This window comes from Aegilops tauschii, chromosome 6 (assembly GCF_002575655.3).
Source record: "Aegilops tauschii subsp. strangulata cultivar AL8/78 chromosome 6, Aet v6.0, whole genome shotgun sequence".
NCBI classification, from domain to species: domain Eukaryota; kingdom Viridiplantae; phylum Streptophyta; class Magnoliopsida; order Poales; family Poaceae; genus Aegilops; species Aegilops tauschii.
Window position 1 is genome coordinate 431862768 of NC_053040.3, and position 17280 is coordinate 431880047.

Sequence of the window (17280 nt, forward strand, 5' to 3'; positions counted from 1 at the left end):
CTTCCCAAACCATAATTCATACGGTGTCGTCTCAACGGATTTCGACGGAGCCCTATTTAAAGTGAATGCGGCAGTCTCTAAAGCATAGCCCCAAAATGAGAGCGGTAGATCGGTAATAGACATCATAGATCGCACCATATCCAATAGAGTGCGATTACGACGTTCGGACAAACCATTTCGCTGAGGTGTTCCAGGCGGCGTGAGTTGTGAAACGATTCCACATTTCCTTAAGTGTGTACCAAATTCATGACTTAAATATTCTCCCCCACCATCTGATCGTAAGAACTTTATTTTTCTGTCACGTTGATTCTCAACCTCACTCTGAAATTCCTTGAACTTTTCAAAGGTTTCAAATTTGTGTTTCATTAGGTAGACATACCCATATCTACTTAAGTCATCAGTGAGAGTGAGAACATAACGATAGCCACCGCGAGCCTCAACACTCATTGTGAAGGAAATATGCCCTAGAGGCAATAATAAAGTATTACTTATTTCCTTGTATCATGATAAATGTTTATTATTCATGCTAGAATTGTATTAACCGGAAACATAATACATGTGTGAATATATAGACAAACAGAGTGTCACTAGTATGCCTCTACTTGACTAGCTCGTTAATCAAAGATGGTTATGTTTCCTAGCCATAGACATAAGTTGTCATTTGATTAACGAGATCACCTCATTAGGAGAATGACGTGATTGACTTGACCCATTACGTTAGCTTAGCACTCGATCGTTTAGTATGTTGCTATTGCTTTCTTCATGACTTATACATGTTCCTATGACTATGAGATTATGCAACTCCCGTTTACCGGAGGAACACTTTGTGTGCTACCAAACGTCACAACGTAAATGGGTGATTATAAAGGTGCTCTACAGGTGTCTCCAAAGGTACTTGTTGGGTTGGCGTATTTCGAGATTAGGATTTGTCACTCCAATTGTCGGAGAGGTATCTCTGGGCCCACTCGGTAATGCACATCACTATAAGCCTTGCAAGCATTGTGACTAATGAGTTAGTTGCGGGATGATGTGTTACGGAACGAGTAAAGAGACTTGCCGGTAACGAGATTGAACTAGGTATCGAGATACCGACGATCAAATCTCGGGCAAGTAACATACCGGTGACAAAGGGAACAACGTATGTTGTTATGAGGTCTGACCGATAAAGATCTTCGTAGAATATGTGGGAGCCAATATGGGCATCCAGGTCCCGTTATTGGTTATTGACCGGAGACGTGTCTCGGTCATGTCTACATAGTTCTCGAACCCGTAGGGTCCGCACGCTTAACGTTACGATGACAGTTTTATTGAGTTTTGATGTACCGAAGGAGTTCGGAGTCCCGGATGAGATCGGGGATATGACGAGGAGTCTCGAAATGGTCGAGACGTAAAGATCGATATATTGGACGACTATATTCGGACTTCGGAAAGGTTCCGAGTGATTCGGGTATTTTCCGGAGTAACGGAGAGTTACGGGAATTCGTATTGGGCCTTAATGGGCCATACGGAAAAGGAGAGAAAGGCCTCAAAAGGTGGCCGCACCCCTCCCCATGGTCTGGTCCGAATTGGACTAGGGAAGGGGGGCGCACCCTTCCTTCTTTCTCCTTCCCCCTTCCCTTCTCCTACCCCCACAAGGAAAGGAGGAGTCCTAGTCCCGGTGGGAGTAGGACTCCCCCCTATGGCGCGCCTCTCCCCTTGGCCGGCTGCCTCCCCCTTGCTCCTTTATATACGGGGGCAGGGGGGCACCCCAGAGACACAACAATTGATCCTTGAGATCTCTTAGCCGTGTGCGGTGCCCCCCTCCACCATATTACACCTCGATAATACCGTTGCGGAGCTTAGGCGAAGCCCTGCGTCGGTAGAACATCATCATCGTCACCACGCCGTCGTGCTGACGAAACTCTCCCTCAACACTCGGCTGGATCGGAGTTCGAGGGACGTCATCGAGCTGAACGTGTGTAGAACTCGTAGGTGTCGTACGTTCGGTACTTGATCGGTCGGATCGTGAAGACGTACGACTACATCAACCGCGTTGTGATAACGCTTCCGCTGTCGGTCTACGAGGGTACGTGGACAACACTCTCCCCTCTCGTTGCTATGCATCACCATGATCTTGCGTGTGCGTAGGAATTTTTTTGAAATTACTATGTTCCCCAACACATTGGACCGCACACATCAGTATGTATGATTTCCAATAAGTTGGTTGCTCGCTCCATTGTTCCGGAGAACGGAGTCTTGGTCATCTTACCCATGAGGCATGGTTCGCACGTGTCAAATGATTCGTAATCAAGAGACTCCAAAAGTCCATCTGCATGGAGCTTCTTTATGCGTTTGACACCAATGTGACCAAGGCGGTAGTGCCACAAGTATGTGGGACTATCGTTATCAACTTTACATCTTTTGGTATTCACACTATGAATATGTGTAACATCATGTTCGAGATTCATTAAGAATAAACCATTGACCAGCGGGGCATGACCATAAAACATATCTCTCATATAAATAGAACAACCATTATTCTCGAATTTAAATGAGTAGCCGTCTCGAATTAAACGAGATCCTGATACAATGTTCATGCTCAAAGCTGGCACTAAATAACAATTATTGATGTTTAAAACTAATCCCGTAGGTAAATGTAGAGGCAGTGTGCCGACGGCGATCACATCGACCTTGGAACCATTCCCGACGCGCATCGTCACCTCATCCTTCGCCAGTCTCCGCTTATTCCGCAGCTCCTGTTGAGTTACAAATATGAGCAACCGCACCGGTATCAAATACCCAGGAGCTACTACGAGTACTGGTAAGGTACACATCAATTACATGTATATCACATATACCTTTGGTGTTGCCGGCCTTCTTGTCCGCTAAGTATTTGGGGCAGTTCCGCTTCCAGTGACCACTTCCGTTGCAATAAAAGCACTCAGTCACAGGCTTGGGTCCATTCTTTGACTTCTTCCCGGCAACTGACTTACCGGGCGCGGCAACTCCCTTGCCGTCCTTCTTGAAGTTCTTCTTACCCTTGCCTTTCTTGAACTTAGTGGTTTTATTCACCATCAACACTTGATGTTCCTTTTTGATCTCCACCTTCGCTGATTTCAGCATTGAATATACCTCGGGAATGGTTTTTTCCATCCCCTGCATATTGAAGTTCATCACAAAGCTCTTGTAGCTCGGTGGAAGCGACTGAAGGATTCTGTCAATGACTGCGTCATCCGGGAGATTAACTCCCAGCTGAGACAAGCGGTTGTGTAACCCAGACATTTTGAGTATGTGCTCACTGACAGAACTATTTTCCTCCATTTTACAACTGAAGAACTTGTCGGAGACTTCATATCTCTCGACCCGGGCATGAGCTTGGAAAACCATTTTCAGCTCTTCGAACATCTCATATGCTCCGTGTTTCTCAAAACGCTTTTGGAGCCCCGGTTCTAAGCTGTAAAGCATGCCGCACTGAACGAGGGAGTAATCATCAGCACGTGATTGCCAAGCGTTCATAACGTCTTGGTTCTCTGGGACGGGTGCGTCACCCAGCGGTGCTTCTAGGACATAATATTTCTTGGCAGCTATGAGGATGATCCTCAGGTTTCGGACCCAGTCCGTATAGTTGTTGCCATCATCTTTCAGCTTGGTTTTCTCTAGGAACGCGTTGAAGTTGAGGGCAACGTGGGCCATTTGATCTACAAGACATATTGTAAAGATTTTAGACTAAGTTCATGATAATTAAGTTCATCTAATCAAATTATTCAATGAACTCCCACTCAGATAGACATCCCTCTAGTCATCTAAGTGAAACATGATCCGAGTCAACTAGGCCGTGTCCGATCATCACGTGAGACGGACCAGTCAAACATCGGTGAACATCTTCATGTTGATCATATCTTCTATACGACTCATGCTCGACCTTTCGGTCTTCCGTGTTCCGAGGCCATGTCTGTACATGCTAGGCTCGTCAAGTCAACCTAAGTGTATTGCGTGTGTTCCGAGGCCATGTCTGTACATGCTAGGCTCGTCAACACCCGTTGTATGCGAACGTTAGAATCTATCACACCCGATCATCACGTGGTGCTTCGAAACAACGAACCTTCGCAACGGTGCACAGTTAGGGGGAACACTTTCTTGAAATTATTATAAGGGATCATCTTACTTACTACCGTCGTTCTAAGCAAATAAGATGTAAAACATGATAAACATCACATGCAATCAAATAGTGACATGATATGGCCAATATCATTTTGCTCCTTTTGATCTCCATCTTCGGGGCGCCATGATCATCTTCGTCACCGGCATGACACCATGATCTCCATCATCATGATCTCCATCATCGTGTCTCCATGAAGTTGTCACGCCAATGATTACTTCTACTTCTATGGCTAACGTGTTTAGCAATAAAGTAAAGTAATTTACATGGCATTATTCAATGACACGCAGGTCATACAAAAATAAAGACAACTCCTATGGCTCCTGCCGGTTGTCATACTCATCGACATGCAAGTCGTGATTCCTATTACAAGAACATGATCAATCTCATACATCACATATATCTCATTCATCACATCCTTTTGGCCATATCACATCACAAGGCACATCCTGCAAAAACAAGTTAGACGTCCTCTAATTGTTGTTGCATGTTTTTACGTGGCTTCTATAGGTTTCTAGCAAGAACGTTTCTTACCTACGTAAAACCACAACGTGATATGCCAATTTCTATTTACCCTTCATAAGGACCTTTTCATCGAATCCGTTCCGACTAAAGTGGGAGAGACAGACACCCGCTAGCCACCTTATGCAATTAGTGCATGTCAGTCGGTGGAACCTGTCTCACGTAAGCGTACGTGTAAGGTCGGTCCGGGCCGCTTCATCCCACAATGCCGCCGAAACAAGATAAGACTAGTAGTGGCAAGAAAAATTGACAACATCTACGCCCACAACTGCTTTGTGTTCTACTCGTGCATAGAAACTACGCATAGGCCTGGCTCTGATACCACTGTTGGGGATCGTAGCAGAAATTTAAAATTTTCTACGCATCACCAAGATCCATCTATGGAGTTTACTAGCAACGAGAGGGAAGGAGTGCATCTACATACCCTTGTAGATCGCGAGCGGAAGCGTTCAAGTGAACGGGGTTGATGGAGTCGTACTCGTCGTGATCCAAATCACCGATGACCGAGTGCCGAACGGACGGCACCTCCGCGCTCAACACACGTACGGAGCAGCGACGTCTCCTCCTTCTTGATCCAGCAAGGGGAAAGGAGAGGTTGATGGAGATCCAGCAGCACGACGGCGTGGTGGTGGAAGTAGCGGGGATCCCGGCAGGGCTTCGCCAAGCGCAAGCGGGAGGGAGAGGTGTCACGGGAGGGAGAGGGAGGCGCCAGGGGCTGTGGTTTTGCTGCCCTCCCTCCCCCCCCCACTATATATAGCGGTCCTGGGGGGGCGCCGGCCCCCTGGAGATCCCATCTGAGGGGGGGCGGCCGCCAAGGGGGTGGCTTGCCCCCCAAGCCAAGTGGGCGCCCCCCCCCCACCCCCAAGGATTCCAACCCTAGGCGCAGGGGAGGCCCAAGGGGGGCGCACCAGCCCACCAGTGGCTGGTTCCCCTCCCCACTTCAGCCCATGAGGCCCTCCGGGACAGGTGGCTGTTGGGGAATGTAGTAATTTCAAAAAAATTCCTACGCACACGCAAGATCATGGTGATGCATAGCAACGAGAGGGGAGAGTGTTGTCCACGTACCCTCGTAGACCGACAGCGGAAGCGTTATCACAACGCGGTTGATGTAGTCGTACGTCTTCACGATCCGACTGATCAAGTACCGAACGTACGGCACCTCCGAGTTCTACACACGTTCATCTCGATGACGTTCCTTGAACTCCGATCCAGCCGAGTGTTGAGGGAGAGTTTCGTCAGCACGACGGCGTGGTGACGATGATGATGTTCCACCGACGCAGGGCTTCGCCTAAGCTCCGCAACGGTATTATCGAGGTGTAATATGGTGGAGGGGGGCACCGCACACGGCTAAGAGATCTCAAGAATCAATTGTTGTGTCTCTGGGGTGCCCTCCTGCCCCCGTATATAAAGGAGCAAGGGGAAGGCAGCCGGCCAAGGGGAGAGGCGCGCCATAGGGGGGAGTCCTACTCCCACCGGGAGTAGGACTCCTCCTTTCCTTGTGGGAGTAGGAGAAGGGAAGGGGGAAGGAGAAAGAAGGAAGGGTGCGCCCCCCTTCCCTAGTCCAATTCGGACCAGACCATGGGGAGGGGTGCGGCCACCTTTTGAGGCCTTTCTCTCCTTTCCCGTCTGGCCCATTAAGGCCCAATACGAATTCCCGTAACTCTTCGGTACTCCGAAAAATACTCGAATCACTCGAAACCTTTCCGAAGTCCGAATATAGTCGTCCAATATATCGATCTTTACGTCTCGACCATTTCGAGACTCCTCGTCATATCCCCGATCTCATCCGGGACTCCGAACTCCTTCGGTACATCAAAACTCAATAAAACTGTCATCGTAACGTTAAGCGTGCGGACCCTACGGGTTCGAGAACTATGTAGACATGACCGAGACACGTCTCCGGTTAATAACCAATAGCGGGACCTGGATGCCCATATTGGCTCCCACATATTCTACGAAGATCTTTATCGGTCAGACCGCATAACAACATACGTTGTTCCCTTTGTCACCGGTATGTTACTTGCCCGAGATTTGATCGTCGGTATCTCGATACCTAGTTCAATCTCGTTACTGGCAAGTCTCTTTACTCGTTCCGTAACACATCATCCCGCAACTAACTCATTAGTCACAATGCTTGCAAGGCTTATAGTGATGTGCATTACCGAGTGGGCCCAGAGATACCTCTCCGACAATTGGAGTGACAAATCCTAATCTCGAAATACGCCAACCCAACAAGTACCTTTGGAGACACCTGTAGAGCACCTTTATAATCACCCATTTACGTTGTGACATTTGGTAGCACACAAAGTGTTCCTCCGGTAAACGGGAGTTGCATAATCTCATAGTCATAGGAACATGTATAAGTCATGAAGAAAGCAATAGCAACATACTAAACGATCGAGTGCTAAGCTAACGTAATGGGTCAAGTCAATCACGTCATTCTCCTAATGAGGTGATCTCGTTAATCAAATGACAACTTATGTCTATGGCTAGGAAACATAACCATCTTTGATTAACGAGCTAGTCAAGTAGAGGCATACTAGTGACACTCTGTTTGTCTATATATTCACACATGTATTATGTTTCCGGTTAATACAATTCTAGCATGAATAATAAACATTTATCATGATACAAGGAAATAAATAATACTTTATTATTGCCTCTAGGGCATATTTCCTTCAGTCTCCCACTTGCACTAGAGTCAATAATCTAGATTACACAGTAATGATTCTTACACCCATGGAGCCTTGGTGCTGATCATGTTTTGCTCGTGGAAGAGGCTTAGTCAACGGGTCTGCAACATTCAGATCCGTATGTATCTTGCAAATTTCTATGTCTCCCACCTGGACTAAATCCCGGATGGAATTGAAGCGTCTTTTGATGTGCTTGGTTCTCTTGTGAAATCTGGATTCCTTTGCCAAGGCAATTGCACCAGTATTGTCACAAAAGATTTTCATAGGACTCGATGCACTAGGTATGACACCTAGATCGGATATGAACTCCTTCATCCAGACTCCTTCATTTGCTGCTTCCGAAGCAGCTATGTACTCCGCTTCACATGTAGATCCCGCCACGACGCTTTGTTTAGAACTGCACCAACTGAAAGCTCCACCGTTCAATGTAAATACGTATCCGGTTTGCGATTTAGAATCGTCTGGATCAGTGTCAAAGCTTGCATCAACGTAACCATTTACGATGAGCTCTTTGTCACCTCCATATACGAGAAACATATCCTTAGTACTTTTCAGGTATTTCAGGATGTTCTTGACCGCTGTCCAGTGATCCACTCCTGGATTACTTTGGTACCTTCCTGCTAGACTTATAGCAAGGCATACATCAGGTTTGGTACACAGCATTGCATACATGATAGAGCCTATGGCTGAAGCATAGGGGACATCTTTCATCTTCTCTCTATCTTCTGCAGTGGTCGGGCATTGAGTCTTACTCAACTTCACACCTTGCAACACAGGCAAGAATCCTTTCTTTGCTTGATCCATTTTGAACTTCTTCAAAACTTTGTCAAGGTATGTGCTTTGTGAAAGTCCAATTAAGCGTCTTGATCTATCTCTATAGATCTTGATGCCCAATATATACGCAGCTTCACCGAGGTCTTTCATTGAAAAACTCTTATTCAAGTATCCCTTTATGCTATCCAGAAATTCTATATCATTTCCAATCAGTAATATGTCATCCACATATAATATCAGAAATGCTACAGAGCTCCCACTCACTTTCTTGTAAATACAGGCTTCTCCAAAAGTCTGTATAAAATCAAATGCTTTGATCACACTATCAAAGCGTTTATTCCAACTCCAAGAGGCTTGCACCAGTCCATAAATGGATCGCTGGAGCTTGCACACTTTGTTAGCTCCCTTTGGATCGACAAAACCTTCTGGTTGCATCATATACAACTCTTCTTCCAGAAATCCATTCAGGAATGCAGTTTTGACATCCATTTGCCAAATTTCATAATCATAAAATGTGGCAATTGCTAACATGATTCGGACAGACTTAAGCATCGCTACGGGTGAGAAGGTCTCATCGTAGTCAATCCCTTGAACTTGTCGAAAACCTTTCGCAACAAGTCGAGCTTTATAGACAGTAACATTACCATCAGCGTCAGTCTTCTTCTTGAAGATCCATTTATTCTCAATGACTTGCCGACCATCGGGCAAGTCAACCAAAGTCTATACTTTGTTCTCATACATGGATCCCATCTCGGATTTCATGGCTTCAAGCCATTTTGCGGAATTTGGCCTCACCATCGCTTCTTCATAGTTCGTAGGCTCGTCATGGTCTAGTAACATAACCTCCAGAACAGGATTACCGTACCACTCTGGTGCGGATCTTACTCTGGTTTACCTACGAGGTTTGGTAGTAACTTGATCTGAAGTTACATGATCATCATCATTAACTTCCTCACTAATTGGTGTAGAAGTCACAGGAATAGATTTCTGTGATGAACTACTTTCCAATAAGGGAGCAGGTACAGTTATCTCATCAAGTTCTACTTTCCTCCCACTCACTTCTTTCGAGAGAAACTCCTTCTCTAGAAAGGATCCATTTTTAGCAACGAATGTCTTGCCTTCGGATCTGTGATAGAAGGTGTACCCAACTGTCTCCTATGGGTATCCTATGAAGACACATTTCTCCGATTTGGGTTTGAGCTTATCAGGATAAAAAAATTTCACATAAGCATCGCAACCCCAAATTTTAAGAAACGACAACTTTGATTTCTTGCTAAACCTCAGTTCATAAGGCGTCATCTCAACGGATTTTGATGGTGCCCTATTTAACGTGAATGCAGCTATCTCTAGTGCATAACCCCAAAACGATAGTGGTAGATCGGTAAGATACATCATATATCGCACCATATCTAATAAAGTACGATTACGACGTTCGGACACACCATTACACCGTGGTGTTCCAAGTGGCGTGAGTAGTGAAACTATTTCACATTGTTTTAACTGAAGGCCAAACTCGTAACTCAAATACTCTTCTCTACGATCAGATCATAGAAACTTTATTTTTCTTGTTACGATGATTTTCCACTTCACTCTGAAATTATATGAACTTTTCAAATGTTTCAGACTTATGTTTTATTAAGTAGATATACCCATATCTGCTCAAATCATCTGTGAAGGTGAGAAAATAACGATATCCGCCACGAGCCTCAATATTCATTGGACCACATACATCTGTATGTATGACTTCTAACAAATCTGTTGCTCTCTCCATAGTTCCGGAGAACGGCGTTTTAGTCATCTTGCCCATGAGGCATGGTTCGCAAGCATCAAGTGATTCATAATCAATTGATTCCAAAATCCCATCAGTATGGAGTTTCTTCATGCGCTTTACACCAATATGACCTAAACAGCAGTGCCACAAATAAGTTGCACTATCATTATTAACTTTGCATCTTTTGGCTTCAATATTATGAATATGTGTATCACTACGATCGAGATCCAACAAACCATTTTTGTTGGTGTGTATGACCATAGAAGGTTTTTATTCATGTAAACAGAACAACAATTGTTCTCTAACTTAAATGAATAACCGTATTGCAATAAACATGATCAAATCATATTCATGCTCAACGCAAACACCAAATAACACTTATTTAGTTTCAACACTAATCCCGAAAGTATAGGGAGTGTGCGATGATGATCATATCAATCTTGGAGCTACTTCCAACACACATCGTCACCTCTCCTTTTACTAGTCTCTGTTTATTCTGCAACTCCCGTTTCGAGTTACTACTCTTAGCAGCTGAACCAGTATCAAATACCGAGGGGTTGCTATAAACACTAGTAAAGTACACATCAATAACATGTATATCCAATATACCTTTGTTCACTTTGCCATCCTTCTTATCCACCAAATAGTTGGGGTAGTTCCGCTTCCAGTGACCAGTCCCTTTGCAGTAGAAGCACTTAGTCTCAGGCTTAGGACCAGACTTGGGCTTCTTCACTTGAGCAGCAACTTGCTTGCCGTTCTTCTTGAAGTTCCCCTTCTATCCCTTTGCCCTTTTCTTGAAACTAGTGGTCTTGTTAACCATCAACACTTGATGCTCTTTCTTGATTTCTACCTTCGTCGATTTCAGCATCGCGAAGAGCTCGGGAATTACTTTCGTCATCCCTTACATACTATAGTTCATCACGAAGTTCTACTAACTTGGTGATGGTGACTAGAGAATTCTGTCAATCACTATTTTATCTGGAAGATTAACTCCCACTTGATTCAAGTGATTGTAGTACCCAGACAATCTGAGCACATGCTCACTAGTTGAGCGATTCTCCTCCATCTTTTAGCTATAGAACTTGTTGGAGACTTCATATCTCTCAACTCGGGTATTTCCTTGAAATATTAACTTCAACTCCTGGAACATCTCATATGGTCCATGACGTTCAAAACGTCTTTGAAGTCCCGATTCTAAGCCGTTAAGCATGGTGCACTAAACTATCAAGTAGTCATCATATTGAGCTAGCCAAACGTTCATAACGTCTGCATCTGCTCCTGTAATAGGTCTGTCACCTAGCGGTGCATCAAGGACATAATTCTTCTGTGCAGCAATGAGGATAATCCTCAGATCACGGATCCAATCCGCATCTTTGCTACTAACATCTTTCAACATAATTTTTCTCAAGAAACGCATTAAAATTCAACGGAACAACAGCACGGGCCATCTATCTACAATTAACATAGACAAGCAAAATACTATCAGGTACTAAGTTCATGATAAATTCAAGTTCAACTAATCATATTACTTAAGAACTCCCACTTAGATAGACATCCCTCTAATCCTCTAAGTGATCACGTGATCCATATCAACTAAACCATGTCCGATCATCATGTGAGATGGAGTAGTTTCAATGGTGAACATCACTATGTTGATCATATCTACTATATGATTCACGCTCGACCTTTCGGTCTCCGTGTTCCGAGGCCATATCTGTTATATGCTAGGCTCGTCAAGTTTAACCTGAGTATTCCGCGTGTGCAACTGTTTTGCACCCGTTGTATTTGAACGTAGAGCCTATCACACCCGATCATCACGTGGTGTCTCAGCACGAAGAACTTTCGCAACGGTGCATACTCAGGGAGAACACTTATACTTTGATAATTTAGTGAAGGGTCATCTTATAATGCTACCGTCAAACAAAGCAAGATAAGATGCATAAAGGATTAACATCACATGCAATCAATATAAGTGATATGATATGGCCATCATCATCTTGTGCTTGTGATCTCCATCTCCGAAGCACCGTCATGATCACCATCGTCACCGGCGCGACACCTTGATCTTCATCGTAGCATCGTTGTCGTCTCGCCAACTTATTGCTTTTACGACTATCGCTACCGCTTAGTGATAAAGTATAACTATTACATGGCGATTGCATCTCACACAATAAAGCGACAACCATATGGCTCCTGCCAGTTGCCGATAACTCGGTTACAAAACATGATCATCTCATATAACACATTATATCACATCATGTCCTGACCATATCACATCACAACATGCCCTGCAAAAACAAGTTAGACGTCCTCTACTTTGTTGTTGCATATTTTACGTGGCTGCTACGGGCTTAGCAAGAACCGTTCTTACCTACGCATCAAAACCACAACGATAGTTTGTCAAGTTGGTGCTGTTTTAACCTTCGCAAGGACCGGGCGTAGCCACACTCGGTTCAACAAAGTGAGAGAGACAGACACCCGCCGGTCACCTTTAAGCAACGAGTGCTCGCAACGGTGAAACCAGTCTCGTGTAAGCGTACGCGTAATGTCGGTCCGGGCCGCTTCATCTCACAATACCGCTGAACCCAAGTATGACATGCTGGTAAGCAGTATGACTTATATCGCCCACAACTCACTTGTGTTCTACTCATGCATAGCATCAACGCATAAAACCAGGCTCGGATGCCACTGTTGGGGAACGTAATAATTTCAAAAAAATTCCTACGCACACGCAAGATCATGGTGATGCATAGCAACGAGAGGGGAGAGTGTTGTCCACGTACCCTCGTAGACCGACAGCGGAAGCGTTATCACAATGCGGTTGATGTAGTCGTACGTCTTCACGATCCGACCGATCAAGTACCGAACGTACGGCACCTCCGAGTTCTACACACGTTCAGCTCGATGACGTCCCTTGAACTCCGATCCAGCCGAGTGTTGAGGGAGAGTTTCGTCAGCACGACGGCGTGGTGACGATGATGATGTTCCACCGACGCAGGGCTTCGCCTAAGCTCCGCAACGGTATTATCGAGGTGTAATATGGTGGAGGGGGGCACCGCACACGGCTAAGAGATCTCAAGAATCAATTGTTGTGTCTCTGGGGTGCCCCCCTGCCCCCGTATATAAAGGAGCAAGGGGAAGGCAGCCGGCCAAGGGGAGAGGCGCGCCATAGGGGGGAGTCCTACTCCCACCGGGAGTAGGACTCCTCCTTTCCTTGTGGGAGTAGGAGAAGGGAAGGGGGAAGGAGAAAGAAGGAAGGGTGCGCCCCCCTTCCCTAGTCCAATTCGGACCAGACCATGGGGAGGGGTGCGGCCACCTTTTGAGGCCTTTCTCTCCTTTCCCGTCTGGCCCATTAAGGCCCAATACGAATTCCCGTAACTCTCCGGTACTCCGAAAAATACCCGAATCACTCGGAACCTTTCCGAAGTCCGAATATAGTCGTCCAATATATCGATCTTTACGTCTCGACCATTTCGAGACTCCTCGTCATATACCCGATCTCATCCGGGACTCCGAACTCCTTCGGTACATCAAAACTCAATAAAACTGTCATCGTAACGTTAAGCGTGCGGACCCTACGGGTTCGAGAACTATGTAGACATGACCGAGACACGTCTCCGGTCAATAACCAATAGCGGGACCTGGATGCCCATATTGGCTCCCACATATTCTACGAAGATCTTTATCGGTCAGACCGCATAACAACATACGTTGTTCCCTTTGTCACCGGTATGTTACTTGCCCGAGATTTGATCGTCGGTATCTCGATACCTAGTTCAATCTCGTTACCGGCAAGTCTCTTTACTCGTTCCGTAACACATCATCCCGCAACTAACTCATTAGTCACAATGCTTGCAAGGCTTATAGTGATGTGCATTACCGAGTGGGCCCAGAGATACCTCTCCGACAATTGGAGTGACAAATCCTAATCTCGAAATACGCCAACCCAACAAGTACCTTTGGAGACACCTGTAGAGCACCTTTATAATCACCCATTTACGTTGTGACGTTTGGTAGCACACAAAGTGTTCCTCCGGTAAACGGGAGTTGCATAATCTCATAGTCATAGGAACATGTATAAGTCATGAAGAAAGCAATAGCAACATACTAAACGATCGAGTGTTAAGCTAACGGAATGGGTGAAGTCAATCACGTCATTCTCCTAATGAGGTGATCTCGTTAATCAAATGACAACTTATGTCTATGGCTAGGAAACATAACCATCTTTGATTAACGAGCTAGTCAAGTAGAGGCATACTAGTGACACTCTGTTTGTCTATATATTCACACATGTATTATGTTTCCGGTTAATACAATTCTAGCATGAATAATAAACATTTATCATGATACAAGGAAATAAATAATACTTTATTATTGCCTCTAGGGCATATTTCCTTCAGTGGCCCCACCCGGTGGACCCCCGGGACCCTTCCGGTGGTCCCGGTACAATACCGGTAACCCCCGAAACTTTCCCGGTGGCCGAAACTGGACTTCCTATATATAATTCTTCACCTCCGGACCATTCCGGAACTCCTCGTGACGTCCGGGATCTTATCCGGGACTCCAAACAACTTTCGGGTTTCCGCATACTAATATCTCTACAACCCTAGCGTCACCGAACCTTAAGTGTGTAGACCCTACGGGTTCGGGAGACATGCAGACATGACCGAGACGACTCTCCGGTCAATAACCAACAGCGGGATCTGGATACCCATGTTGGCTCCCACATGTTCCACGATGATCTCATCGGATGAACCACGATGTCGAGGATTCAATCAATCCCGTATACAATTTTCTTTGTCAATCGGTACGTTACTTGCCCGAGATTCGATCGTCGGTATCCCAATACCTTGTTCAATCTCGTTACCGGCAAGTCACTTTACTCGTACCGTAATGCATGATCCCGTGACCAGACACTTGGTCACATTGAGCTCATTATGATGATGCATTACCGAGTGGGCCCAGAGATACCTCTCCGTCATACGGAGTGACAAATCCCAGTCTCGATCCGTGCCAACCCAACAGACATTTTCGGAGATACCCGTAGTGCACCTTTATAGTCACCCAGTTACGTTGTGACGTTTGGTACACCCAAAGCACTCCTACGGCATCCGGGAGTTGCACGATCTCATGGTCTAAGGAAATGATACTTGACATTGGAAAAGCTCTAGCAAACGAACTACACGATCTTTTGTGCTATGCTTAGGATTGGGTCTTGTCCATCACATCATTCTCCTAATGATGTGATCCCGTTATCAATGACATCCAATGTCCATAGTCAGGAAACCATGACTATCTGTTGATCAACGAGCTAGTCAACTAGAGGCTTACTAGGGACACGTTGTGGTCTATGTATTCACACATGTATTACGATTTCCGGATAACACAATTATAGCATGAACAATAGACAATTATCATGAACAGGGAAATATAATAATAACCATTTTATTATTGCCTCTAGGGCATATTTCCAACAGTTTTGTGGTCTTCATCATCTTTGCGGTTTCTACAGGCTCTTATCAAGGTATTTTTTTCCTTCCAGGCGATGATTTGCTTCGCAGATCGCCGCCATCGGCGTCTACTGGCCTGCATTTGATGACTTGCCGGTTGCAACTTCTATAAGTTCCTCGTTTTTAAAATGTTTGCTCCGCCGAGGCGAAGGCCCAGATGCAGCATCAAGCTATGCTCATGACGTACTATCGATGGATGCAAAAGAAAGAAGAGTTCGGCTCCCCCAAGATTTTAAATGTATTTTACTATCAATGGATGCAAAAGGAAGAAGACTTCAGCATCCCAAGATTTTAAATGAATTATTATTCTTGTGAAAGGGTGTGTTTGTAAGGACATGTGATATGCTCCCTTCGCCCCAAAATAGGTATCTCAACCTTAGTATAACTTATTTTGGGACTGAAGGAGTATAATACATAGTCTTACGCCTTTTCGCAAAGAAAAAACGGCCATGTACTAGTATTTTTCAAGGCTTGGAACAACGAGTTAATGAACAACATAGGTCAATCCATCGACATCCAGTCCGTTTCATATGTTCCTAGTACTGTGCGTCTCTATCGCCGGCAGTTTCTTCGGGTTCCTGCCGGCAGGTGCAGTGCAAGTGCAACAGCGCTCAACCATCGACATCATGGTTCTGCAGTAACCCATCCCTATTGCTATTGGCACAAATATTCCTAGTTCCGCCACTGACGAAACACCCAAACAATTTCAACGGAAAGCAGACCAGCAACAGGGGAGAAGAATGGAGGGAAAATTCCCCGCCGTGAAACCCAAGGATATGACTCCCTGAATATCCCCCTCGTGCAATCCCAGATCCCGGGCCGGAAGCTTCCAAAAAGACTCATTTTTTACAACGAAGATGAAAGGCAAAGGCAAAGCGAGACTCAAAATCAAAAGTAAAAAAGAACAGAAAACAAAGCCGTGCATGGCTGCCGCTGCCGGTGCGAGGAACATCCCGGCCCTCCCTCGCGCACGCGCCGCCAGCCCGGACCCAGCCAAGCTCCGTCCGTACGTACGCCATGGCCAGCCAGCCCATTTCCGTCCCGATCGCATCGCAACTCCACCACGGTTCCCACGCAACATCCACGAAACTCCCCCAGCGTGCCCCGCAACGGCACCGTACCCACGTATATATATGCCCGCACGCCGACGTCCCGACGCACAAACAACAACGACAACTACTCCTAACAACGACCTGAGCATCCTATTGGCACAACACAGATGGTGATGGGCAAGAAGCTGAGCAAGGTTGACGGCGCGCGGTGCAGGCGGCACCGGCGGCAGGGGGAGCAAGGGGTGTGCCCGCTCTGCCTGCGGGAGCGCCTGTCTCGCCTCTCGCCCTCGGCGACGCTGCCGTCCGTCCTCGCGCGCGAGGCCTCCTCCTGCTGCTCGGACTCGGACTCGGAGTCGTCCACCGGCGCATCGTCGGCGTCGTCGTCGGGGTCGGCGAGCCCCGGGTTCCACCGGGAGATCAAGCGCGCCGCGAGGCCGTCGCTGCTGATGCGGCACGAGCGGGTGGTGGCCGTGGACGGCGACGAGGTGGTGCTGGTGATGAGAAGGAGGAGGGAGAGGCCGGCGACCAGCTTCTGGGCGAAGCTGCTGCGCGCGGCGACGGGGGGCAAGAAGGCCGTCGATGGGTGCTCGCTCGCGCACTCCAGGACGACGAAGGCCGCCGATGGGAGCAGCGCCGATGCCACGAAGTGGATCATATTCTAAGTTGTTTCGTCAAATCTAGCTAGTTCTGTCTCTTGTGCGTGACCATTTCTTGGTTTTGGTTTCGGTCCTTTGACTCTGGACAGCGAACCTTTACAGTTGATTAGATCCATGATCTGTACATAATTTCAAAAAAATAACATAACTTCTGTTAGGTTTGA

General features: G+C 46.2%; 1 protein-coding gene across 1 annotated transcript; it reads left to right on the forward strand.

The window, feature by feature from the left end:
• Positions 1-16573: 16573 nt before the first annotated feature.
• Positions 16574-17280, forward strand: LOC109740303 (uncharacterized). Its single transcript, XM_020299344.3, has one exon. It carries the CDS (start codon positions 16628-16630, stop codon positions 17120-17122), a length of 495 nt encoding a protein of 164 aa, XP_020154933.1. The 5' UTR covers positions 16574-16627; the 3' UTR covers positions 17123-17280.